The sequence below is a fragment of the Marmota marmota genome, unplaced genomic scaffold, assembly GCF_001458135.2.
Source record: "Marmota marmota marmota unplaced genomic scaffold, marMar, whole genome shotgun sequence".
NCBI lineage: Eukaryota > Metazoa > Chordata > Mammalia > Rodentia > Sciuridae > Marmota > Marmota marmota.
Window position 1 is genome coordinate 3,466,717 of NW_026000048.1, and position 26,487 is coordinate 3,493,203.

Here is a 26,487-nt window from a genome sequence, read left to right on the forward strand (position 1 = left end):
TCAAGGGTTGCTTTACAAATCAAAGTATGTAAGCCACATAAAATCCTTAAAACCAGACCTGTCATGTAGAACATATATAATTAACATAAGCTGTTACTCTTTTTAGAATTATTATTTTAGTCATTTTGTCTTATCCACAATTGTAAAAAAATTCAACACTTCCTTTAAATTTTGGTTGTAAAAAGAAACTATTTGGGGCTGGGGATATAGTTCAGTTGGTAGAGTGCTTGCCTGGCATGCACAAGGTTCAATCTTAAGCACCACACACACACAAAAAAAAACTGTTTGCACTCTTTAGTATTATAAATCTTGGATGTCAGTTTAAATTAAAAATAATAGAACTCTAACAATTTCTGTTTAATATTCATTATCCTATCAACTTCCGAAAGGCTGGAACAAGTTTTGATTCAATACTTTGCATATTATTAGGACATTAGATGTTAATTTAATATAAAAATAAATGTTGGGTAACTGGTTTCTCCAATTATTTTAATAATCTAAAAAATAAGTACAAAATGCTCATTTGTAATACTATTAAGAAAAGTAAGAGAATTAGAGTATAATGAAAACCTATAATAAAGAGAAATTGCAGGTCAAGTTATCAAATCATGTTCTATGTCTGAAACAATGGTACATATTAAAAGTTACCCTCCAAAACAGGCAACAGTCTGACCCACCAGTCATAGCTTTTAAAAAGTTTAATGAGTATCTAGAGCAAGAATAAAGCCAAGTATAAATGCCTAGAATCCAGGAATGCAAGCAAACACCAAAAGAACTCAGTCATAAAAATAGAGAGTATACAGTGTACTTAACTGTTCTTATAGTTTATATTACTCTTCCATTAACAAAATAGGAAAATGTACACATTTTGTTAATACATACATATATAAAAATGGACACAGATATTAGTATGAAAAAGATCAACTTGCATTAAAACCTGGAAAACAATGTTAGTGTAAGCATTTACATTTTTAACTAGAAATTAAGACATTATGACATCTATACATTATTAGAAACTAACTTACATAAATATACACATTATGTTCCCCTAATGTTCCTTCTAATATTTTGAAATCCAACTTAAAAATTAAAGAAATAAATTCTCCAATTTTCTTACCATAAAATATTGTTTCACTTTCTCTTGCAAAAATTTAGGATTTTCCTTAAGGCACTGCCTAAATTTAGTCAACTGATTTCCCAACTGCAAGAGTTCCACAGGGTCTCCATCATGATTCCAGCAGGAAGCTACGTACTAGAACGAAAAACTTTAAATTATACATAGCATACCACCAACATTGTACTATCCCATAAACATTGTACTACTCAGTAAATGTGGAAGGCATGATATTTTACTGAAATCCTAGTTTCTATATTTAAAAAAAATATGGATGATTGTTTATAACAAAAAAATAAGTCTTTAGTTCATTGAAAAGGAAAAAAACTCATTTTAACCATGTTTTGTTCTAAAAAATTAAAAGCACAGGTTTAAATTACTTTTAGAAAATACAATTGTAACCAAGAATTTGCTAGATATCATATACATTTAAAGTTATATGTAAATTTATTCCACATTAAAACATAAAATATCAAGAAGCCAATTAAATAAGTTAGTAAAAAGATAAAAATTTACTATAAAACTAAATTAAATTTATATCTGATTTCAAAATAGCCTAACTTCCAAGGTTCAAATGAAAAGCACTATAAGTATGAATCTGTTTTCAGTGCCATCAAGAACCACTAATCACACAAATAAATAAGCAAAACCAAACCAAACCAAAGCCAAAACCCAGATGGTTGAGAAATCATACCGATATCAGGGCACGTCCAAAACTGGTTGACTGATGCTTCATTTGAATTTCAATTTTATGAAGTAAAGCTTCTATTTGATCATCTTCAAATCCTTTCCTAAAGAAAGGAGATGGTGAAAAGAAAAAGTTCAAGCATTACAGGTAGCATCAACTACTAAAACATGTTTTGTTCCATATAGAGAAGGCTAAAATATGGAGAAGCCACAGTCCTTCCAGGAAGAGAACTCTTGAATGAAAGAAGAAAGCAAATCATTACAAAAGACCACACTTACTCAACTACTTCGTCAAACGTGCTATCCACAAGGTCCCTGACCTTCTGAATATCTTTCTCTGCAATCCCTTGGAGGCCCACGCTGAAATACGCCTCCTTTGTGTTTCCGTTATATCTAGAAAACAGAAACAGGAAGTGTGTTAGAACCCACATACTCTCATCATTACGTCGCAACACACTTTAAAAATGAGAACTAAGAACTTTCAACTGCAGGTTCTAGTAAAGAAAGCTCACAAAAGCCATGTTCTCAGATACTCACTTCTCAGATAACAATTGGCCAAAAGTATATTTATGTCTTTTCAAATACTTATAAAAATCAGTATAGAATTTTTGAACTATGGCAAAATCTAGAAATGGAGAACTGCTGAGTTTTAGAAAAACTTTTTAAGATTTCCAAGACTTCTTCATGATGTGACTTTTAAAACAGGCATCAGTATGATATTCTGAGAATTCAAAAATGCTATTTTTTTTCCACTTTGGCCAAAGGTCTCTGGATCCATAACCTAATTCAGAGGTCCCTGTTAGGAGGGGGGATGTCCTGAGCATGGCGGGACACTGAGTAGCATCCTTGGCCTCTACCCACTAAACACAAACAACATTCCCTCCAGTTACAACAACAAAAATGTCCCTGACAATGTTAAGTGTTCCAGGGTGGGGCAGTACAAAATTGCCAATAATAAAACTTACCCAACATCAGGAGAAAAGTCTGTGCCAAGTCCAGATTCAATTAAAGCTTTGTAAAAGGGGGAATTGGGCCCAGCAACCAAGAGTGAAGACAGAAGACTTAATGTGAAGGCTTCAAATGTGTCAGTGATACTTTATGGGAAAAAAAAGGATGGGGGGTAGACAAAAGGGAAAATCTTTAGCAATTATGAACGTTTCTTAAGTCATTTAAAAAACACTACTAAAATAACAATTTTATGTCCAAACAAACTGAAGTTCTTCTAGAAATTCTTGTGTTTCACATTTGTTTTAAATCATTATATGAACAAAAGAGAAAATTTTTTTAATATATCAGGCTGCTTTTTTTTTTTTTTTAACTCCAAACCCCATACTCTAAATGTATATTGAATGCTCATCACATGACAGTTTGCCAAGTACTTTCACATACATTATTTCAATTACAGGTACAACATCACAGCAACACAATAAACGACTGGTGAGAGGACACAAAGAGTCCCCATTGTGCAGCTGCTATACTACATGGAGCCACAGGTGGGACTGAGCCGGTGTCCTCCCTGTCCTCAATACTCGAGGCACCAGTTCTCGCCTGGTCTCCACAGTCTTTAGAATTACAAAGTTTTGTACGTGGTATATTTTTCCATGCAAGATATCACAGTATTCTCACAATCAAAGAGACCTTTGACCATACAAATATAAACAGTTGCTAGAAGTTCTAAGGCAGCTTTTCCTCTGGAGGATTACAGCTTTAAAATAGAAGGAAATAAATCACTTTTCTGCTGGACAGCTAACAAAAACGGTTTTCCCATGAAATTAAACCACATAACCACTTTCAATGCTATAAAAATGTTCTTGACATTTTGTTCTCATTCTTAAAACCTGCTTGACTCTTGAATCCCAGCTGTATGTTGATTTATAATTGACTTTCAAATTCTCCTCCTAATGTTCTATGCTGGGTATTTTCCTGTTTTCAGCTAGTAAAATCTTTAGCAATGTATACTTACTCTGGCAAGAGGAAGCTAACGCTGACCATTGTTTGTTTAGAGGTGTCTGCAGCAAGTGAATGTGGGCCACATGTTATCTGGAATTCCCTCTGCAAAATGATGTGATGTATTGCGTTAGTGGGAAGAGAATCTGAATGGTGGTAACTTAAACAGGGTTATGTGTGGATATATAAAATGCTCCAAGACAAGCTTTTCACTAAGTGTCTTTCTAAACAAATAACAATTCCCTAGTCTTAAAAAGCTCTTATGCATATTGTAATGACCACTGCATTTTAGAATATAACTATTAGTACACAGTTCATCCTCATTTCAATGTATTTAATAGGTAAGATAAAACAGTAATAAAAACTAGATGAGGCACTTACTGGCTTATCCCAGTGCTTCTGAGCTGGCACTGCAGTATTTGGTTCAATTTTCTGAAATTTACTCAGTGCTTCTTCATGAATTTGTCTCAGATGCTGTTCTAATTGAAAATTACCATAAGTGAAGAACCTAAAATTTTAAAGGAATATGTTGGTCTGTTTTAGTTCAAATGATTAGAAATCAACAGTGATGTACAGAATAGAAGACAAGGAGACAAATCCACATAAATACAGTTATCTCATACTAGACAAAGGCGCCAAAAACATACATTGGCAAAAAAATGGCCTCTTCAATAAATGGTGCTGGGAAAACTGGATATCTATATGTAGCAAAAATGAAATTAAACCACTATCTCACCATGCACAAAACTCAACTGAAGAGTGGACCAAGGTCCTAGGAATTAGAACACAGACCCTGCACCTAGTAGAAGAAAAAGTAGGCCCAAACCTTCATCATGTTGGATTAGGTTCTGACTTCCTTAACACACTCCTAAAATATACGAAATAATATCAAGAATCAACAAATGGGATGGATTCAAACTAAAAAAGCTTCTTCTCAGCAAAGAAAATAATAATATGAAGAGAGAGCCCACAGAGTTGGAAAACATCTTTACTACATGCACATCAGATAGATGCACATCCCAGATATATAAAGAACTCAAAAATCTTAACACCAAAAAAATAATAAATGGGCTAAGGAATTGAACAAACACTTCTCAGAAGAAGATAATACTATCAATCACCAAATATATGAAAAAATGTTCAACTTCTCTAGTAACTAGAGAAATGCAAATCAACACTACTCTAAGATTTCATCTCATTTCAGTCAGAATGGCAATTATCAAGAATACAAACAATAATAAGTATGGTAAGGATGTGGGGAAAAAGGTACACTCATACATTGCTGGTGGCACTGCAAATTGGTGCAACCACTCTGGAAAGCAGTATGGAGATTCCTTAGGAAACCTGGAATAGAACCACCATTTGACCCAGCTATCCCACTCCTCGGTCTACACCCAAAGGCCTTAAAATCAGTACACTATAGTGAAACAGCCACATCAATGTTCATAGCACCTCAATTCACAATAGCTAAACTGTGGAACCAACCTGCCCTTCAATAGATGAATGGATAAAGAAAACTGTAGTATATATATACACAATGGAATATTATTCAGCAATAAAAGAGAATAAAATTATGGCACTTGCAGATAAATAGATGGAGCTGGAGAATATCATGCTAAGTGAAGTAAGCCAATCCCCGAAAACCCAAGTTGAATGTTCTCTCTGATAAGTGGATGCTGATCCATGGTGGGTAGGGGGGGTATGGAGGAACTTTGGGGAGGGTAGGGAAGGAAGGGGCATGGGAGCAGGAAAGATAGTGGAATGAGATGAACATCATTACCCCAGGTACATGTATGACTGCACATATGGTGTGACTCTAACATTGTGTGTGATAGTAGGAGCAAATGTGATTTCATTTTGTTTTATGACTTCATCCTGTAAAACAACCATGCCAAGTAGAAGAGTCATGACTGGAGCAAGATGTTCTTTTCCTTTTGCTATAGAAACCTTTAAGAACACGGAACTACCTAATGGGGTATTGTTTCTGTAACTAGGGTAACGGGCTCTGTTTCTGTAACTGGGGTGACTGGGATAACTGTGATTGGTTAGGCTTCCCTCCGCTTGACTGCACTGTCCTGCTTCTGTAACCTGGCTTGCTTGCATTGGCTGGACCCCCCTGAACATGCATTTTGCGGTTTTCAGGCTTATAAGGAGTGCCTTTGCAATTGTTCGGGGCTGATCAGGGGAACAGCTTTATGTTCTGGTCAGCCACCACAGGTGTGCTTCAATAAAGGCTTGATTCGATTATATGTGAGTGGTCTGGAAGTCAGTTTATGAAACCCTGGGACAAAGCTTTAACTATAACAGTGTATGACCAGAGAAATGAAAAGTTGTGCTCCATTTGTGTACAATGAATCAAAATGCATTCTGCTGTCATGTATAACTAATTAGAATAAAAAATAATCGGCAGTGATTTTTTTTTTGCATGAAACAGAGAATACGCAGTATTATAGCAACTAACAACCCTCTCCATGTTTAAGTAAACTTTGCAACCAATATATATTGTTTTGCTTAGTTTAAATGCAAACACTGATAGACTCTTTTGTCTTTTTAATAAGATAGGTGGCTCAAACAAAACACAAACCATAAGAGGGCTTTATTAAATGCAAATGCAGCAAAAAATATTTTTTGTATTAAAACTAGTATAAAGAAATTACAAAAACCAAATGAGTTATTTGTTAAATATTTTACCACCCTAGCTACAGTACTACAATAATTGATCTAATATTGATAAAAACAAGTAATTTCATAAAATTCAATTTTAAGCTGCAAATTTCGGATTATAGATATAAACCAGAGAAGTCTTATAATGCCAGAGTTGATTGTTTTCTTTACTATAAAGTTGTCTGAGCTATGGTTAAGATTTGGGGATTAGCCTAAAGATTCCTTAAAAACTTTTATGCTCAAGGGTTTAGAAATAAATTGTACAGACAAGGACTTGGATAATCCACTAGCAATCAACATCCCTAGAGACACTTATCTCTCAATACCTTTTGCCATTCAGTCACAGAATCCAGTGGATAAAGGACTAGCAGAAGATTCAGAGCACAAGCGCCTGGATGTGCATGGGGATGCTCAATGAAAGCTAAGAAAGTGTTAGAAATAAACTACCAAGGCTCACAGCTGGGACATTCTGAACATGAAAATATATAGGTTTCATCTGATCATACAATCTCAAAAAAAAAAAAAAAATATATATATATATATATNAAAAAATATATATATATATATATATATATATATATATATATATATATAAATACTTTCATAAGATCATAGTGTTATTTAAAAAACAAGATGGCTGAAGGGCAGGAAAGACAGGAAATAAGCCTCTTTCAACATGCGACCATCTGTCCCACTAAAGTTGGAAAAAAAGCAGTTCTCATCCCACCAGACCATATTTCAGGGTAATGCAAGAGTCCCAACTGATAAGGAAGAGCTCTTCTTTGTGTAAGTCCAGCTAATAGATGTAGAAGTAATTACAAAATGGAAAGACTCAGCAAACTTTAATAAAGTAGTTGATTAATGAAATAGTTATCAATAAGGTGAAAAGGAACTGCGGTAATTTTCATGGAGTATCAGAACCTCCACCTGCCAGATGGCCTGTGATTGTGTGGAGAGAAGCAAACTCTCACCACATAGAGGCTGGGTGTCACCCTCCTACAGGCTGACTTCAGCAGGCCTGTGGAGCATCAACAGGCATCAGAGTGTCTGACTGGAATGCACCAAATGACATGAGCATCAGCCTGAAAGATTCCCTGTACAAAGGCTTCACCTGCCTCTAACCAAGTCCTGAAATCCAAGTTTCAGTTCTTGAAAAGTCAACAAACACCACGAAGAAACAGTGGAACAACTCAGAAAGTAGAAAAAGTCTAGAGGAAGCCGGGCCTGATCTCCCATCGTCCTCCTTGAGAAGGTAACCAGGACATGCTGAATAACAAAATGCCATATGTGGGCCTCATTTGGACTGAAAACACATTTTGGGGGATATGGAGAGTTTGAATAAGTATAAAAATGTTATGCAAGAAAACATTCTTATGTTTTTGGGTCACAAACTATTTAGAGGTGGACAATTGTGATGTCTATAATTTAATTTAAAAAACTTAAAAATTATCTGTATAATAAGTGTATGGGGATTCTACTTTTATATATACTTGAAACTTTCCATAACTAAATTTTATTTTATTTTTTTACAGAACAACCTTGTTAAGTATGATTTTACGCTAATATTTATTTGTAAATAGAATTGTTAGTGATATATTAAGCCAGCAACAATTACTACATCTTCCCCTTTAATGTGCCAAGGGAAAGCTTCAGCTTTTCAGGTACTGTGAAAATTAGCCCTACAAAGCGGATGCCATCACAAGCATTCCCATTTTACAAGTAATGAAGCTGTTACAGAGGCCAAAGAGAAGCACTGGAACTCTCCATCAAGGTGACTCCAAAGGCTGCTTGGAATGACCATGTTGTGTGCCAATGACCATTATCACCACACATGTTCAGAATGAACATCAAAATAAGTTAGGCAGGAAACTTAAACAAATCATCTTCCCAAGCCTCACCTACTTCTTAAGCGAACATTTCTTCGCTAAATGTGAAGGAAGCCATGTCATTCAGTGTAAGAAGACAAACGAATCAATTCTTAATTTACCATTAATCCTTTAAAACACCATGTTAAAGAGTGCTAAAAACAAGTATGTGAGTTGAAAATGATATTCAGAGATACCAAGGGCTCAAGAACAGTCATCTGCTTGAAAAAAAGCCCTCCAAAATAAATAAATAAATAAGTTGAAATCATGAGGCTTCTGTTGGTTTAAAAAATAAATAAAATAAACAAAACTATGAAAAATGAATAAAAAATAAAACAAAATATTACCTGGCATTACTTGGGTGGTAGTGAGTAGCATGAAACTGTTTAAGCTGCTCCCATGTGAGCTCTGGGATGCACAGTGGATCACCTCCGGAGATCACTGAGTAAGTGTGGTCAGGAAGAATTTTGTTCTGAAGGTGCTGGGAGAATATCCTCTCATTATCTGTCTTGAAATTTTAAAAAATAATAATTCATATGCAAAATACAGTCATGCACTGCATAACCACATTTCTGTCAATGATGAATCACAAGTGCAATGGTGTCCCATAATATTTCAATATGGCCTAGATGAGTAGTAGGATGTGCCATCTGGGTTTGTGGGCACATACTTCGACATTCACAAAACAACAAAATCATTTACTAATACTTTTCTCAGCACTAAGTGATATATGACTATAAAACACACTATTATGTTACAATGCAGCAAATTAATCATACTCTGGACTATATCCCTATATCACATGGCAAATAAAACTGTTCTAAAGGTAATCAATGATATCCGTGCAGTTATGATTTAATGTTACATTTAATTTACTCATTATCTGTGTACTGGATCCAACAACTGGCTCTCTGGGAAGAGAAGAGCAATTGGCTTTTCAATATGCTCTGAGGGAAAGACTGAACCACTAACGTCAAGACAATGGCTGTGTAGGATCCTTCCGTCCACTAGCCATAAGGACCTGAGGACGAGAAGGTGTCTTGGAAGACATGACACCAAGTGGGGCATGAAAGGATACATTAGCCAGATGAAAGAGGCCACAAGAACCAAGAAGTGACATGGAACACACAAGCCACACCATGCCCTACAGAGACTAGGACAGACAAGGCTTGTCTTCCAAGCCAAGAGGACACACGATGATGCCTGGCCCTTCAACCAAGGGTCATTTCTGGTCACAGCGCTGACCCAGCTAATACAATGTTATTATTTAAAATGAGAATGTGAGACAACTAAATGTTAACTACCTTCAAGCAGTTCTATATTTCAAAATGTTATACAGGTAAAATGATTTTAACTCAATAGATAAAAGAAAAAATACTTACAAATGCTCCCTTCATTTCATTAAAGACAACTCCTTTGAAGATCAAAGGCGTCTGGGGATCACTTGGATCCTCATGTTCTAGTCTCCATCCTTCCTGCCTAAATCATAAATAAATAAATAAAATGAATAAATGAAAGAATAAATAAATAAAATAGTGATTCTAATACTAAAATCTAAGTTAACCATCAGTTAATCTGTACATACCAGAAATCTAGTTCCCGCAAGCATGGAAAAAAGGTTGCATCCAAATATACTGAGAGGAGATTCTGAAAATCCTTGTGATTTTGTGTGGAAAACGGATACTGAGTAAAATCACTAGCTGGGTACAAATAAAAAGTAAGATTTTATTTTTTTAACTTTTTTTCTTTCATGTTAATTTCCTCATTTTTATTGGTGCATCATAGCCGTACATATTGATGGGATTTATTGTTACATATTCATACATGTGCACAACATAACAATAACATTTGGCCAATGAAAAGTAAGATTTTAAAATACAAGAAATTTCTGAAGAAGTTGTTTTCAAGCCTCACCTCACCATAACAGTGAGTGTGAATTGTCAGAGGAACAGAAGCCAGAAAACCCAAGCTCCGGATCCACGCTTCACTTCCACCCTTGGCTGTCACCCCAACTTGCTGAGACCTACCAGATTCAAGGTTTTCCCTTAATAGACATGAGCACTAATTTTCAGTAGATTTTTATGTAGTTCAAATTCCTTTAGAGAGATTTTCATATTCCTGGAAAGGCAGTGTTAATTCTGCATAGGCACTGCTTTAATTTACACTTTAATCTCACTCCTTCCTAGAATACTTGGGCACACCAGCCTATTCACATTCTTGACACTAACCATAATGCTATAGGCACCAAATATAGCCATGTTCCCTGAAAAAAAAACTACTCTGAACTTTTTCAGAAAATGCTCAGATATCTTTCTTCTAAAACTCCAGTTTTTATGATCTAACCATGATGTGGCTACCCTAAAGGAATAAATTTCTAACATCTTTCCACTAGATTAGAGATCAGTGATTTATTCTATGGCCAACAACTCTCTTTACTCATAGACACTTACTGAATGTCAGTGTTTGCATCTGGCAAACCCAATAGTGATTATGGTTCAGGATTAGTCTTACCTGTGAAGGCGTTCATGAAAGTGGATAATGACCTGTTCAACATTTTGAAGAAAGGATCTCTACATGGATATTTCTGAGAGCCACACAGGACTGTATGCTCGAGAACATGTGGAACACCAGTACTATCCATTGGGGTAGTACGAAATTGCACACTAAGAAAAAAAAGGATAAACAAATCGGGAAAGGTTAAGCTTAATACTGTCCAATAGAAATCCTAAACATGGGATCACCTCCAATTATTAAAAAGAATTATTCTAACATCACAGTCTTTCAGCATTATCATTTCTGATAATGTTGAAATCACTGAGTCAGACTGTAAGATTTTAACGTATTTCTGAAATAAGGATAGAAATTCATGTAATCTTTTCCTTATGTTTTCAGGTCTTTCTGTCTATAAAAGTAAAATATCCATGTGATATCATTTTAAATTACTTAATGTACAGTAGATGCTTTAAAGAGAAAGAATATGTTGGTACAGTGCATCACACACCTGAACACATTATTTGTGTCTTCTCTTGCCAGGTGCAAATATCTGGCTCCTGTGTTGTCATGGCTGAGCTTCACTGCAGTTAGAAAGAGTTCAGGAATAGATGTTACCTGAGGTAAGAAGAGGCAATATGAGTGGAAAACATGGGAGAAATGGTTATCTTCAACACATGGACCGAACAGGCTGCTCTGTTTTAAATTAGACAGTGCCAGGAAGCCAGCACTTGAAAGCTAGACGCACAGACCATCTTGTCCAAATCCCTGATCCTGCAAACAAGAAAATTAAGACCTGAAGAAAGGCTGATGTTTCTGTTTCTGTTTTCCTTAAGCACTTACCTTTTTAAGTTAAGCATTTGCTTAAGCATTTTCTAAACATGTCATATGTAACCTGTGAAGGAGATTTTTCTCATCCCCTTTTGTAGACGAAAAACTCACGGCTCAGAGTGATGAAAAAGCGGCCCAGGCCACATAGCCAGGATTCCCTGGTGTCTCTGCTCTTCCCCATTATTCTATGTCACATCTAAATAGCAGTGGCTCAATCTCCGCATGTTTACTGTGCATCTCTGGCTTTTGCACATATGTGCTATTTAATGCTAAATACTGTCCTACAGGGAAGGTAAATGTAGAAATGGCCCTGAGCGTGTGAAAGTAGAAGGATTCTCCTAGAAATAAACTTTGCTTGTTCTAGTTTAGGATGAGTTCTCTGAGGTAAGCAGGGGTTATTACCAGCTGCTGATCCCTCCTGGGAGGATGATCATGCACATAAGCAGGACCTTTAACCAGGACCTTTAACCAGGACCTCCTGATAATAACCAGGAGGGTATAAATGCCCTCAATGAAAATGAATGAAACTTTACTCCACAGGGAAGGGGGATAGCAAAAGAGCGGGCAATCATATCTTACTTTAGGTAAGCCTCCACATACGTCTCCAGAGTTCTTAATCTTAAAGACAGTATCCTATCTTTCAACTATGCCAGCCCTCTTTCCTTTAATCAAACGCCATATTGTTGTGGTAGACACACCACTTACCATCCCCTTTTTTCAATGCTCATCAAAGTTACCTGTCCATTATTAAAAAGGATGTTACTGACAGAACTGCAATCAGAACTGGAATCTGATGAGGAGCCCTGTCACATACATGACACACATAAACTAGTCTGCTGATTCCTGCATAATTTACAGATAAGTTACTACTTATGTTCTCAAGTTTATTATACTTTAACATAGGTGATTAATATACTCAAAATCTGTAGACATGGTGAGTTATCCTAATAACAGCTTTCAGGGTAACTATTTCTCAAATAGGAATTGTGGTTTATCGTAAAGTAAGTTATTTTCTTTTTATTTAAAAATAAAGGACTCAACCATTCTGAATAAGATCTTTTTAAATGGTAACTTGTACTATAAATCCAAACTTCTTTGTATGGCCTTCAAGGGACTTAATGCACTGACCCTGTTTTAATGACTTATTGTTCCTAGACTTGCCTGGAATTCCCCTGTGTCACTGGCCTGCCCAGAGTCAGAGGCTTTCTTTCTTAAATATCACCCTCATCATAAGCTTTTCCCTCTCCTGCCATCAGCTTTCCTTCTCCCCTGGCCCATAGCACCTCTGCACACTGCTCATCAAGCCATGCCTTATCTTACAAGCTTTTTTTCTTTTTATTTTATAACGCAGCACAAAGCCAACCACCAAATATTTAAATATATACTTTTCAACTTACACGAAATAAAAAAAAAATCAATACAAAAGGTTTAAATAACAAACAAAAACCAAAAATCAACAAAATCCATTTTAAGATACATTGAGTAAATACTGGTCTACAATCTCTTCTCCAAAATTTTGAGACCCAGATGGCTCAGAAAACAAGTTTAAATGCAAGTTTAGAGGAATCTATTTGATGCAAAAACCTGACTGGACAGATATAGGAAACTGAGTTTTAATTGATCACACTCCAAGAGAAGCACCAGATTTGGCTACAGGAACATTAGTGTTTGATTAAGAAACTACTAAGAATGTCACTTCCTAAAATCTGAAAAGGTGTCAGGCTTGAAGGGACACAAGTAAGGGACTGGGACCATTTCATTTGCACAGTTGGTCTTCAGGGTCTGGGAACACAAGAATAAGATCTTCAGTCTTGGCTCTGAAGAATCTCAAATGCCAGCAGAAGTTGTGTACATGACCTGCCTCACTTTAGAAAGAGCAAATGAACACGGACTGTACCTGGTTTACGGTGAAGCCGTGGATCTTTTCTCCCACCTTATACTGCAGCGCTCTCTCACAAGCTGGGTTACTCATCCCCCTCCATACTCTGTGCTGTGTACTGCTGCATTGAAACATCATCAAAGTCAGGAAAACAACTTAGGAAAATTGTTTGGTTAACATAATTCAGCAGTATGCTGAAAATACTGCTGTGATAAAGATGATTAACTAAAGAGAAATTACATTTCACATCTCCAAAATCTTGAACATGTCAGTAAATTAATTTCTAGTACAGTTCTTTACATTGTAACCTTATATCTCAATTCAGATAAATTTCATAATATCAATTATCAATGAAATGTTGAAAACTTTATTTTTACATGTTAACAAATAACTACAATATACAAGTTTTCATTAATTGAATACAAACAATTCTTATGTTGAAATGGTTTCTTTCCATGACAGAATTCTCAGAGGCCTTCACAGTAAAGTAATAACTCAATAATACTTCACAGTAAAGTAATAACTACAATAAAATCCCATAACTTATTTACCAAGTTGGTGAAAATTTAAAAGCTTAATATTACCATGAACCCTCATACACTGAGACTAGGGGTGTAAACTGGAATGATTTTGGAAAACCTTGTGGTGTCACTGTATTTAGAAAAGTTGGAGTTCAGCAAGTCCTTCACCTCTTTCTATAGCCTTGAAAACTTGTGCTTAAACACAACACACACACACACAGAATGGTGGCACTAATCCTAACAATCCCAATCTCAACCAACTCAGACGTCCATCAACAGAGAATGGATAAAAGCTGTGGATAATTCATTCAATAAAATATAGCATTAAAAATAAAAAGATGTGGGTCACATAATGTTAAACAAAAAAATTACAAGATTAAAAAAACAATTTTATTCTAAGCAGGTATTATTCAAACAGGTAACACTATTGTAGGAATGTATTCAGCTGGGAAAAATATAAAGAAGAAGCAAGGAAGTAATTATAATTCAGGAGAATTATTACCTGGAAAGGAAGTAGAGGGTTATAATCAGGGTAAAATCAAGCCTAGTAATGGTGACACAACTTTTTTTTTTTTAATAATTACTCTCTCAAACATGTTTTATAAGATATTTATTTATATTAACACCATATTCAGAGATATTTGTTTTAAAGGTTATATACACAGGAAAAGGAAATCACTAGTCATTGGCAATATTAGGGAGATACAATAAAATGAACCCACATTTCCTTATTAATTTAGTAAATTTTAGATTATGAGTTAGAGAAGAANCGTGCTTAAATGGAACTTGGAAAACATCTACGGACTAGACTGACCTCAGGGTCTCAAGAGACTTTGTCTCTTCCCTGCATTCTTCTCTCTCCTCTCCCTGAGCCCACTAATGCAGACTCCAAATCTTCCTCTACCTTCCTTTTGGCGGTAATGTAGAGGGTAATACAGTGAGGAAAAGCCACAAAATGTCTATAGTGCAGGGGATTCTGCAGTTAACCAAGTACTTTCTTACTGATGAACTCGAATGAACCATAACGAAGGCGATAATAAGAAGTTCTCCCTACAAACATGATCTGTTCTAGGGAGTACTTGAGTCATCACAACATCTCTGTGATCTTGGGGGAGATAGTTGGGTATTATTAACCCTATTGTGAGTGTATAGAAAACTGAGGCACTTGGGGGGGGGTGTTATAGTATTTTTCTCACTCTCTAGAATAGATGCTATATAAATCCAGTAATTACTACCTGCTAGTATGTTCCCATAGGACACAACCTCACTGATGGATAATCTAGATACATGTACACAACAAGAATTTATAAATAGTTATCTTGAGTAATACCTGACCTAATTTTAAGACTTAAATGAAATCTAAATAAATATTAATATAAGTAATTACAATGTAGAAGTATGCCGCAGTCTGGCTGGGCACAAATCACGAGCCACTGAAGCAGGAACAAACTTTATTTTTAAACTGCAGGAAAACACTTCACACAGCTCCCGGGGAATCCTCCCAAACGCCACGAGGCTTCTCCAGGAACCCCCAGCGGGAAATATCTCTCTCGGAAATCCCTCCTCCTGCACTTCCCCAACCAATGGGAACTCTCGGGGAATCCCCGGAAATCCCCACAAGAACTCCAAAATAGTGCCAGAACTCAAAAGTTGCGGCAGAGGCGGATAGTAATGCCTCGCCTGTCAATCAATACTGTTGGCAAAATGCCAGGGACCATACAGACTCGGCCGTGGCTCTCAGCAGAAGTAAAAATTATGTATGCAATTTTCTATGTTACAAAAACAGATCCTATGGTATAGTGAAAATCGTTGCTTTAGTAAGATTATTGAGTAAGCTTTTTTAATAGAATAGACTGTGCCCTGTCAAAATCTTAGAAGGGTAATCAAGTGAATATTGAGTGTTAGGTATATATAATTGTGTCTCTCCAAACATGCCAGTACTTCAAAATGTGACTACATTTGGAGATAGGGCTTGTATGGAGGTCATCAAGCTAAAGTGAGGTCTTTGGGGGTGGATGTCACTCCAGTATGATTGGTGTTCTTAGAAAATGGAGAAATTTGGATTCAGAGACAGGCATACACAAGGAAAATGCAATGTGAATATAAAAACAAAAATCAGGATGATGTTTCTGCAAGACAAGGAATGCGAAGGACTGACAGCAAATCATTAAAAGCCAGGAGAAGGGTCTGGAACGGAGTTTCCATCACCGTCTCAGAAGGAACCAATTCTTCCAGCACCTTGATCTTGCACTTCTAGCTTCCAGAACTATGAAATAATGGGTTTCTGTTGTTGTAAGTCAAGCAGTTTATGGTACTTTGTTAGAGCAGCCTTAGCAAACTAGTACAGAGAAGTCAAGAGGTATTTAATCTCTGAAAAATAATATGAAGTGATATAACCAAGTCTGGTATTTTTCAGTATTGCATGTCATTGATGTAAGGTGTGCTTTAGGAAATACTTAATTTCTGAATCACAAACCCAAAGTGATGATTGCTGCAAATCCAAAATAAAGAATAAGCTCAGTGCCTTCAAATTTAGGGTTATTGAAATGTACAGAATACCCACAAACTTAGTACAGATCACACAATATAAGGAGAAAGCTCCATACTACCAGAAAAACCTACACACCTTCATTCATCCATTCATCTTTTTATCACTCAACAGATATTATCAAATGTCACTAATTGCCAACTTTGTTACTGGTAAACTTTGTTACTGGTAAATTTACATAAAATATTTCTTCTTTCTGTTGAACTTGTAAAAAATGGCTTACTGTAAAAGGAGAGGAGACCAGATTTTCTTGAATTCTCTTTTCAACTATAAAATTCTTTTTTTTTAATACTAAGAATCTAACCCAGCATGCTTTACTACTGAGCTCAAATATCCTCAACTTTTTTAATTTTTTGTTTTGAGACAGGGTCTCACTAAGTTGCTAAGAGTCTCACTAAATGGCTGAGAGTAGCTTCAAATTTGCTATTTTCTTGTTTTAGCTGCCCAAGTTGCTGGGATTATAGGCAAACGCCAATGCAGCCAGCTCTACTCTAAAATTCTATAGATTTTTTATCCCAGGTCTTACTGAAGCATTGATGATAGAATTGGCTTTAGCCTTCAGTTTTATTTTCTGCCTGTTTAAAATTATCCATTAAGAAAATAAAATTAGGGGCTGGGGATGTGGCTCAAGCGGTAGCGCGCTCGCCTGGCATGCGTGCGGCCCGGGTTCGATCCTCAGCACCACATACAAACAAAGATGTTGTGTCCGCCGAGAACTAAAAAATAAATATTAAAAAATTCTCTCTCTCTCTCTCTCTCTCTTTAAAAAAAAAAGAAAAGAAAATTAATTTGGCTGTTTTGATTTTCTTTCTGATTCAAATTATGGTCCCTCATATCTTCCTTTGATGGAGATCATCTCTTCTCCTGAATTAATTTAAATTTAGTGTTGAAAATACTTGTTTAAGAAAACTTAATTTTGAATTTCCTCTTGGCTAATTCCCTTGATAATTTAAAAAACTTTACAAATTGATATGAAAAAATGCCAGGATTATTCATAAACAGAAAGTACAGTAACCATGTGATATTTATTCTTTTATCTAGCAGATGTAACAGTTTGATAAAACTTAAGGGTAGTGAGGTTTGTGGAGGTATGGGCATCAAGTATTTTCATATTCTGAGTATATTCAGAGCTATACATTTCTTGTCTTTCGTAAAGCATTTTAGTATATTTGTATGAATTTAAATGTGTATGTTGTCACTGGAAATTTCACCTCATGAAATTCATCCTCCAGCTGGAGTCTCACAAGGGCACTTGATGGATAAATAAAGATGTTCCTGGCAGCATTTCGTTTTTTGACTGCAAGAAACACAGAACAACAGAAAAGTCTATTATGAGTTTTCCTGAATAAAATGTAACACATACATGTAACTAAATACTATGAAGATACTAAAATCAGTGATAAATATGTGTGCATATATAATTTTTCACAGACATATTACAAAATAGTAAGCAAAAATCAGCAGCGACTAGATAGATACCAGATGCAAGATGAAGCTCTTGCTTGAATTCGAAAACATCCTCTGTTTTAACTGGAAAGAATCCAAATGAGATTTTAACCCATGACCCTACTATATAATAATGTGATGAAAGGTATTTATGAAAACATAAATGAATGGCAAAACATTCCATGTTCACAGATGGGAAACCCAGTTTGATAAAGTTCTCAATTCTCTCCAAATACACAATGCAATTGCAGTAAAAATCCCAATAGAATAGTGACACAAAATGATCCTAAAATATAATATGAAGGAGAAAGATTTAAAAACAGATGTCAGGGGCTGGGGTTGTAGCTCAGTGGTAGAGCACTTGCCTAGCTAGCATGCATGGGGCACTGGGTTGGAGCCTCAGCACTACATAAAAAAAAGGAAATAAAATAAAGGAATTATGTCCATCTACAACTAAAGAAAAAAAAACAGATGTCAGCTTTGAAGAAGAAAAATGTGGAAGGCTTATTTTTGCCAGCTATTATAATAAGCCCTTCTTTTTAAGGGCTGCTTCTTACAGACTTATTAAATCTTCTGAGGTGTGTTGGTTTTGAGTGCATGCCCCGCTCCACTGGCACACCTGCTGAAAGCTCGGTCCTTGGTGTGGGGATGTTGAGAGGTGGTGGAACCTTAAGAGATGGGGCCTCTGGGAGGCAAATTAGGTCATTGAGATCCCTGCCCTTGGAAGGGATTCATGCTGATGTCATGGAGTGCGTTCTTATGAGAGCAGAATTGCTATTAAAAAGCAAGACTGGTCCTTCCCACTCTCTGGTTTCCTGTCTAACCCTGTGACCCTTTCTGAATATGTCAGTTTTCCTTTCTGCCCCTCTCCATGTCATGATATAACCAGGGAGACTCTCACCAATGGGAAGAATAGACGAGGCTGCTCAATCTTGAACTTTAAAAATGTGAGCTACACCAGTCTCTCTTTAAAGTGCTTAGCCAAGCTACGAGTATTTTGTTAGAGCAACAGAAAACAGACTAATAGATAAAGCTATAGTAAATAAGACAGGGTAGCATTGGCACAGAGATAGGCAAAGGGGCTGTGTTAGTCAGGTTTCTATCTCTGTGACAGAATACCTAGGGGAAAAAAATACTTAAAGAAGGAAAGGTATATTTTGGCTTGCAGTTACAGAGATTTCAGTCCACAGATACCCGGCCCCTTTGCTGTGGGTTTGTGGTGAGGCAGAATATTATGGCAGCAGAGGTGGGCAGAGCAAAGCTGCTCATCTCATGGCAACCACGAAGCAGAAAGCGAGAATGAAGTGGCCTGGGACAAGGAATACCTGTTCCAGAGCATGGCCTCACTGACCTACTTCCTCCAACCAGACCCCACCTTCAGTTTCCACCACCTCCCAATAATTCGTTCAATTATGAACCCATCAGTTGATTACCCATTGGTGAGATCAGATCCCTCATGGTTCCAATCACTTTATGAAAAGCCCCACGTCTGAATATTGCTGTATGGAGGACCCAACCTCAACACATGAGCCATGGGGGCCATTCCCAATCCAAATCATATAGAAGCTAAAGGCAGAATACAGAAGGCCAGAGTAGATCTATTCCTACAAGGAGACACATTCATATGCACAGAGAGGAAGAATGGCAGAGATAGCTTACTCAAGAACAGATTCAATTCATGTTGCAATTTGTATGGAAAAATTTTTTTTAAATCACCTTCCACCTAACCATAAGGCCATAGTGATATTATATTAAGGATTATACAATTTCACTGTTGTCACACATGCTTTGAATATGCATGGTTTAAACGTTGTTTCTGATTCTTGCAATAGGAAAAATTTTTTTTCAAGACATAAGTGACCTCTGAATAAGTCATTAGCTTGAATTCTCAACTCAAAGTTGAATGTTCAGAATGCAGTTTAGACAGAAAGGACCTTCTGCTCACTTGTTCTTCTTGACATGTATTTACTGATGCTTCAAAACTTTAATGGGAAACAAAAGTTTTGTGTACTTCCTATTGCTGCTGTAACAAATTACCACAAAGCTAGCAGCTTAAAACAACACAAATTTATAATCTTATAAGTCAGAAGTCTAATTTGGAACTCACTGCTTTAAAGTCAAGTTAGAAGCAGGACTGTGCTCCCTTCTGGAACTCTAGGGGAGAATCCTTTCTCTCCCAAGAAGTCTTCAGCTGGGGGTCTCTTCCTCCAACTTTACAGGTAGCAGTGGTCAAGACTTCCTCCTGATACTGTATCTCTGGATCTGATGTTCTGATCTCTCTCCCTCGGTTAAGGACCCTACAATTATAGTGGGTCCACCCAAATAATATCAAGGTCATCTGCACAGCAACTTAATTTCCACCTGCAATCTCAATTCCGCCTTGCCACTTTTCATTACCTATTCATAGGTTCTAGGGAGTAGGATAAGGATATATTTGGGGGTCATTATTCTGCCTGCCACAAAGTTAAAACAAAACCTCCTTATGAAGTACAAGAACTTTAAAAATTATTTGGTTGTTTGTGAAACAAAATTAACATTTTATTAATCTGTTGTTATTTCAGACTACATTGGTCAGATTTACATTTCTAAAATATGATAGTTGATTGATACCAATTCATTTTTTTTGCATTTTTCCCCCAAGCTTCTTCCTTCAATTTTATTTAGTGTTCAGAATCATTATTTTACAGGTGCAACATGAAGAGTCTATTGCAAATTCTTGGTATCTTCAGCAAAACCTTCTACAATATTCTAACTTTTCATGAAATATGTATGAAGGAAGGATTTTGATATGCTAGACCTAGAAAGAAGGAAACGAATCTTGTAATTTCATTTTTAGACATCACTTTTTGGAGCTTTCAAACAAATACCTGTCTGTTCTAGAAAGAATGAATGGGTATGTACCAGAGGATGGAGGAAGGGAAACAATACCCATGATAGCATTTATACATCCTTTTATGCATTATTGTTTGTGGCAGTGAAATAAATATTCATTAGTGAAACGTCTTTTTAGTGAAAACAAGCCAGAGGCGAAAACATGTTTATAGAACATAAAGTTCAGTGAGAGAGAAACCTTTTTTTAAAATTTCTCAAATGATTCTTTTTTGATTCAGACAACATCATCATTAAGGAAGATTCACTTCAACACCCCTCTCAACACAGTAATCATTAAAATTACTTCATTATTGATAACATTGAAATGCCCTTTGAAGGAAAGAGTAAATGTCTTTTAGGTTAGGAGTCAAACAAATTTGTGCCAAAAAATAGGTCCCAGTGGGCAAGGATGCGGCTTTATTTTCTCTCCATAGGTAGTCTGAATAAGAAGGAGAAGAGTGGTCCTATTTCCAATTTCAGGGTTCTTAGAGAGACCAGAGTGAAGATACAAAAGTAGGAAGACCTAAATGCAAATATGAAGTCCAAATTCAAAGGGAATTTAATCTTGTAATGATGAGTGACACCATTCTTAGTTAATTCAATTGGATAAGATTTAAATGTTTGAAATTATTAGTGTCGAGAGAAGCTCCTCCTTTACACAGTTGATGGAAATATTAATTACTACAAATATTTTGGAGTGATAGATGACTGTATTAATCAGAAAGTAAAATAATACATGTTCCTGAGAACAGACATCTTGCCTCTCACTGTTTTCAATACCCATACATTCACAAAAGACTGCAAAAATTTTATGTACAGCCTAGTTGTAACTACAGACAAACATAAACGTCAACTGACAGATTATTGTATACTCATCTAAAGAGAGTTTTACTGGAAGAGCACACCATCCTAAACACTGTGCCTGGTGGACTGAGCATCCTGAGCTCAGTGAAGCTCAATCAAGAAGTGTCTTCCAAGTGCTCCATCTCTGAACCCCATTTTTCAGAGAAGCCATGCTTTCCAGTCTTTTTAGGTTTTACAATAGTGCATTCCAATCCTTCTTACTCCAGGTTATGACTTAAATTCATAGCCTTCCCTCCTCCCCAATCCACTCATACTGAAGGACTGGGAAGGACTTCCTAGCCATCTCAGACTTTGCTGGCTGGGGGACGCACTGGCTGGGGGCTGTGCTAATATCATACATGAAAGAGAGAGTAGGACATCTCTAAAATCTCCCCTAGGACCTCCAGACATGGAACATGCTCTCTGATACAGTAGTCAACCTCTTCTCACCTTGTCCTTCCCTTCTTTGAACAGCTTTTAAGAAGAGCTAGGAAACTCATTCAATACTCTCTCACAATGTGGCCACTCCAAGTGCTCATAGTACCTACCAATGGCCAATCTATAGTGTTGTGGGAAAACCCAATCAGTGAAAATAGCATCCTTGAATACATTTTTAAAAATTTAATTGTGATAATAAGGGCCACACTACTTAAACTTTACTGTCTTAACCAATTTTTTTTAATGTTCTGCAATGTAAGCACATGCATTTTGTTGTGTCCCCATTCTCCAGAACTTTTCCCATTGACCCAAGCTGAAATTTCATACTTATTAAATAGTAACACCTCATTCCTCCCTCCCTCTAGCCCTTGGCAAACACTGATCTATTCTCTGTCTCTGCAAATGACTACTCTAGGTGCCTCATATAAGTGGAATTGTACAGCGTTTGTCTCTTTGTGACTGGCTTATTTTATACAGCATGATGTCCCAAGGTCCATGCATGTGCGGCCTGTGCCAGAGCTTCTTTCGTTAGAAAGGCTGAACACTATCCCACTATATGGAGAAACCACAGTTTGCAGATCCATCCATTCATTGGTGATCCCATAGGTTGCTTCCACCTTTGATTTTCTGTGAATACTACACCTGTGAACATGAGTATAAAAATGTCTCTTTGAGACCCTGCTTTTGGGTGTATACCTACCTAGAAGTGGATTTGATAGATCATCTGTAAATTTACAAAATTTAATTTTGTAAAGAACCACCTGTGTGATGCTTTATTAAATAAAAAAATTTTAAAGTATGATATAGATACAGCTGTCATAAAAGTGTAGTGTATCTGGGAGCATGTAAACTACTACTAATCATTATTTTCAAAGAGTAGAAATGGAATGGGGAGATAGAAGACATTGACTTTTCACCTTTTAGGCTTTTGAAATGGTTATTCCCCCCCCCCATGGGTATGTATTTCTTGAATATCAAAAATAAGCATGAGTGGAATTTCTGTAGACTTTTATATACTGCTTTGCAATAGATTAATAGAAACATGAAAACAGAAAGCCCTTAGGTCTCTACATAGCTCCTTTCTTGGGTGAAATTAAGATGTGCTGTTCACAGGTTCTGTATTTTGGTGTTCATTTTCCTGGGAAGGAGCCATATTCATAAATATTCATGCATTTGTTTGAGAATTCCTGGAAGGTAGGGCCACCTGTCATTCACATTCATGCCACTCATTCCTATATCCTTTTGAAGTGCAGAAAGCATTTAGTGTCTGTTACTGTTCACCTGCTTGTTAATTCCTGAAAAGATAACTTAAGCTCAGATCAATCCCCCCCCCCTTATACACTTGGAAAAGATAATTATTCTTTTACATCTCCACTTCTTTATTTTTCTTCCTCTCCTCCTCCTTCTCTTCCTCCTCTATCCTTCTCCTTCCCCTTCGCTTTCTCTTTCTTCCTTTTTTCTCCTCTCTTCCTTCCGTCAAGACAGAAAAGCTATGGGAAAGTCCTGCATCCTCCTGACTAAAATCTTTCAATTGGCCTTTATTCCTGTAAAGTTTCTTCATCTGCTCTCCTACTTTTTATACAATAGGCATAAAATATAATTTATATCAAATTGCTTAGGATTCTCCTCTAAAGTAAGCCAAAGCATTTATATCAAAGGAATTTTATAGTCAGAAAGATTTGAGTTTAGATTTCAGTTTTAATACTTTTGGGCTATTTAACCTTAAATACTTTGCCTAAATTCTTTAAGTTTAGTTTTCCCTAAAATAGGGATAATATAACCTATCTCAGAAAATACGTAAAATATTTAGTATAGTACCCTTTACTACCCTAACCCTAACCCTAACCCTGATTAAAACTAATATTAACAAGTATTGATACCAGTCTTGAAAATCAGGTTCGGGTCCTTTATTCCCCCAGAGCTGAAGATTAAACACCAGAGAAACACTGATGTGAGAGCAGAAAGCAAATTTTATTTAAGAAACTGGAGAGGGAGGTGGGGAGGGGAAGGGAGACAGAGAGAGTTCGAAGGAGAGGGAGAGACAATCCAGAGCTGTTGTGGTGCCAAGAGTGGGGGTGTCTTGCATTTTTATGAACTCCCACCTCTTTCTTCCCTGGGAACTTGCCCAAAAGGCAGGAAAGAGTAGCCCAAGGAGGTAATAGCTTGTGTTGGAAAGTTCTATCCATCCCCTCCCCAAGAGGTGTTAGCAACCAGTTGATGAGGAAGGGCTATCTACCCATTTCCTTTTCTTTGATAATCAGTTACCTGTCCTTTGCCCCTGTCTCTTTATGACCTTAAGGATTATAATAATCATTTCAACAATCTTCCCACTTCAAACAGGTTTCTTAGTTTTGTTAGGGTAGCTGGCGCAAATATCCAGCTGTGAGTTCAAGCAAAGGTTTATTGATAGAGAATATCTGCCAGGCTGCCCTTCTACAAGGCACGGCAGCATCTGGTGAAAACTTCTTAACTATATAGTCATGTCCAATGGAGTAGTTAAAGAATAACTCATCATGTCCTGTAGTTATTTGACATCTTTGTTGTGGTTTAGATAGCTATGGACTCTTCTCGGACTAGCCTAATGGAAAGGGCATGCCTGGGTGAGCAGGTTTTGACATTCAAAATGAGTTACTTTGGCCTAGGGACCTAACAGGTTTACTTCTTGGTTAAAAAAAAAAAAAAGTCATCTTAAAATGCATGTGCACAGCACATAACAATTTATAATCTGACCTCTCTTCACATTATTAATATATGATTAAAATATTTTCCCTTGGAAATGCTAAATTCGAAATTAATAGTTTTGTGGTAGTTTCAATTAACCCAAATAGTAGACTTTTATATGCTCTTTAGAATACAGCATTCAATCTTTAATCCACGTCCCATGAAATGACTCTTGCTTGTAATATGAAATGGGGGCTAATAATCCAGTGCTCATCTCATAGGGTGTTGCTGAAATTGAGCAGATAACGTGGGAGGTGCTGGTCGGGGCTGTGCAATCAGCCCCTGAGATGACCCTGAGCTCAGGCTGCCTGGAGCTAACTGCTCTGGTCCTTCCCTCCAGCACTTCAGCTTCTTTAAGGTGACCAAAGCTTCTGGCTTCTTTTCTGCCACTTTAGTTAAGATGATCATATGAGCAGTAAGATACTGCAGTATCAGTATTAACCAGATTCTAGGAATATTTTCTCAAAAGTCTCTTTTGGAATAAACATGCTGCCCATTGTGATGAGCACCACCAAATTTTCACAAATGAATCATGGTGCTCAGTTTTGTACACTTGTTTATTCCCTTGTGTTCCTGTATCTACCCATTGCATTGATAGATCTCATTCAGGTTTTTCTTTCCTAGCAGAAATTATACATAAACTATTTTAAACATGGCACCTGGTGTTTTGGAGGCATTTTGAATATTTGAGTTATAAGAAAGTTATAAAGAGGAACATTGAACCTAATATTCAGAGAAAATATGTATGTCATCAATGAGCCTGGTTGTGCTGCCTGGGTTGTCATAAGAGTTGATTTGAACAATCTAGTGGGTGAGTTGATTAATTGCCACATAAGGACAGTGTTCTTCTAAAGTAATTCCAACAGAGTTCATTCATTGCTTGTCAGAGATTTAGCTTCCAAATCAGTATGCAGTGGATTTATAGATAAGTTTACTTAATTGGAAAATCTTGTTAGGATTCAAAGGCTGGTCCATGATCAGTCACTACGTGAAATCAAACCAGGTTTAATATTTTAATTTATTTTCATTCAGTAGCTCTGGTGTCTAGTGACATGGAATACAAATGGGAAACCTTCATGCCAGAGTTACACAGTAAATCTCACACTCAAGAAGCCTGCTTGTGTCATTGTACAGAGGTACCGCAGATCTGTGCTGCACAATAGTTTTCTGGTATAAAATGAGGAAAACTCAAAACCTTAGAACTGAGAAAAAATTTAAATAGTAAAGCTAAGAGTTTAGAAATTGAGAAATCAAGGGTAGAATTTAGAAAGTTGAATTGACTTTAGAAAGTTTAGAAACTTTCATTATACTTTAACAAAAATGTCATTAATTTAAATCCAAGATTTAAAGTGTGTGCCTGTGATTTTATATTTATTTTATTTTCCTAATAATCTTCGTTGTATTTTTAGAAATATCGGACCACCGGGATTGGAAATTCAAACAAAACAAGATGTCCCTTCATCACAGATATACTTTGGGAAGCCCTGATTTAGAGGCATGCTGTTTGTACAACGAGGGACTCTTTTTCAGTGTGTTCCTTGCCCCATCCCACACTCCATGGTGTCTGCCACTCAGGAAGTTGTTAGACAGGGGCTACTAATCCCTTCTCACATAGTGTGATC

The 26,487-nt window shown here is 36.5% G+C and overlaps 1 protein-coding gene across 2 annotated transcripts in view; it reads right to left on the minus strand.

The window, feature by feature from the left end:
- Nucleotides 1–21,762, minus strand: part of Pitrm1 (pitrilysin metallopeptidase 1) — a 40,620-nt gene extending 18,858 nt beyond the window's left edge. The window contains exons 1-12 of one of the 2 annotated variants that reach the window (XM_015495148.2): nt 13,496–13,712; nt 11,279–11,385; nt 10,789–10,940; nt 9,863–9,977; nt 9,660–9,756; nt 8,625–8,785; nt 4,130–4,256; nt 3,765–3,853; nt 2,767–2,895; nt 2,081–2,194; nt 1,809–1,905; nt 1,118–1,252 (exon numbers count right to left, since the gene is read on the minus strand). In XM_015495148.2, coding sequence (XP_015350634.1) covers nt 1,118–1,252; nt 1,809–1,905; nt 2,081–2,194; nt 2,767–2,895; nt 3,765–3,853; nt 4,130–4,256; nt 8,625–8,785; nt 9,660–9,756; nt 9,863–9,977; nt 10,789–10,940; nt 11,279–11,385; nt 13,496–13,615 — 1,443 coding nt within the window. In that variant the 5' untranslated portion in view covers nt 13,616–13,712. Of the gene's footprint in view, nt 1–1,117; nt 1,253–1,808; nt 1,906–2,080; nt 2,195–2,766; nt 2,896–3,764; nt 3,854–4,129; nt 4,257–8,624; nt 8,786–9,659; nt 9,757–9,862; nt 9,978–10,788; nt 10,941–11,278; nt 11,386–13,495; nt 13,713–21,755 lie in introns of those variants that run through there. The other variant, XM_048812604.1, reaches the window with a different exon arrangement.
- Between the last annotated feature and the right edge of the window lie 4,725 nt (nt 21,763–26,487).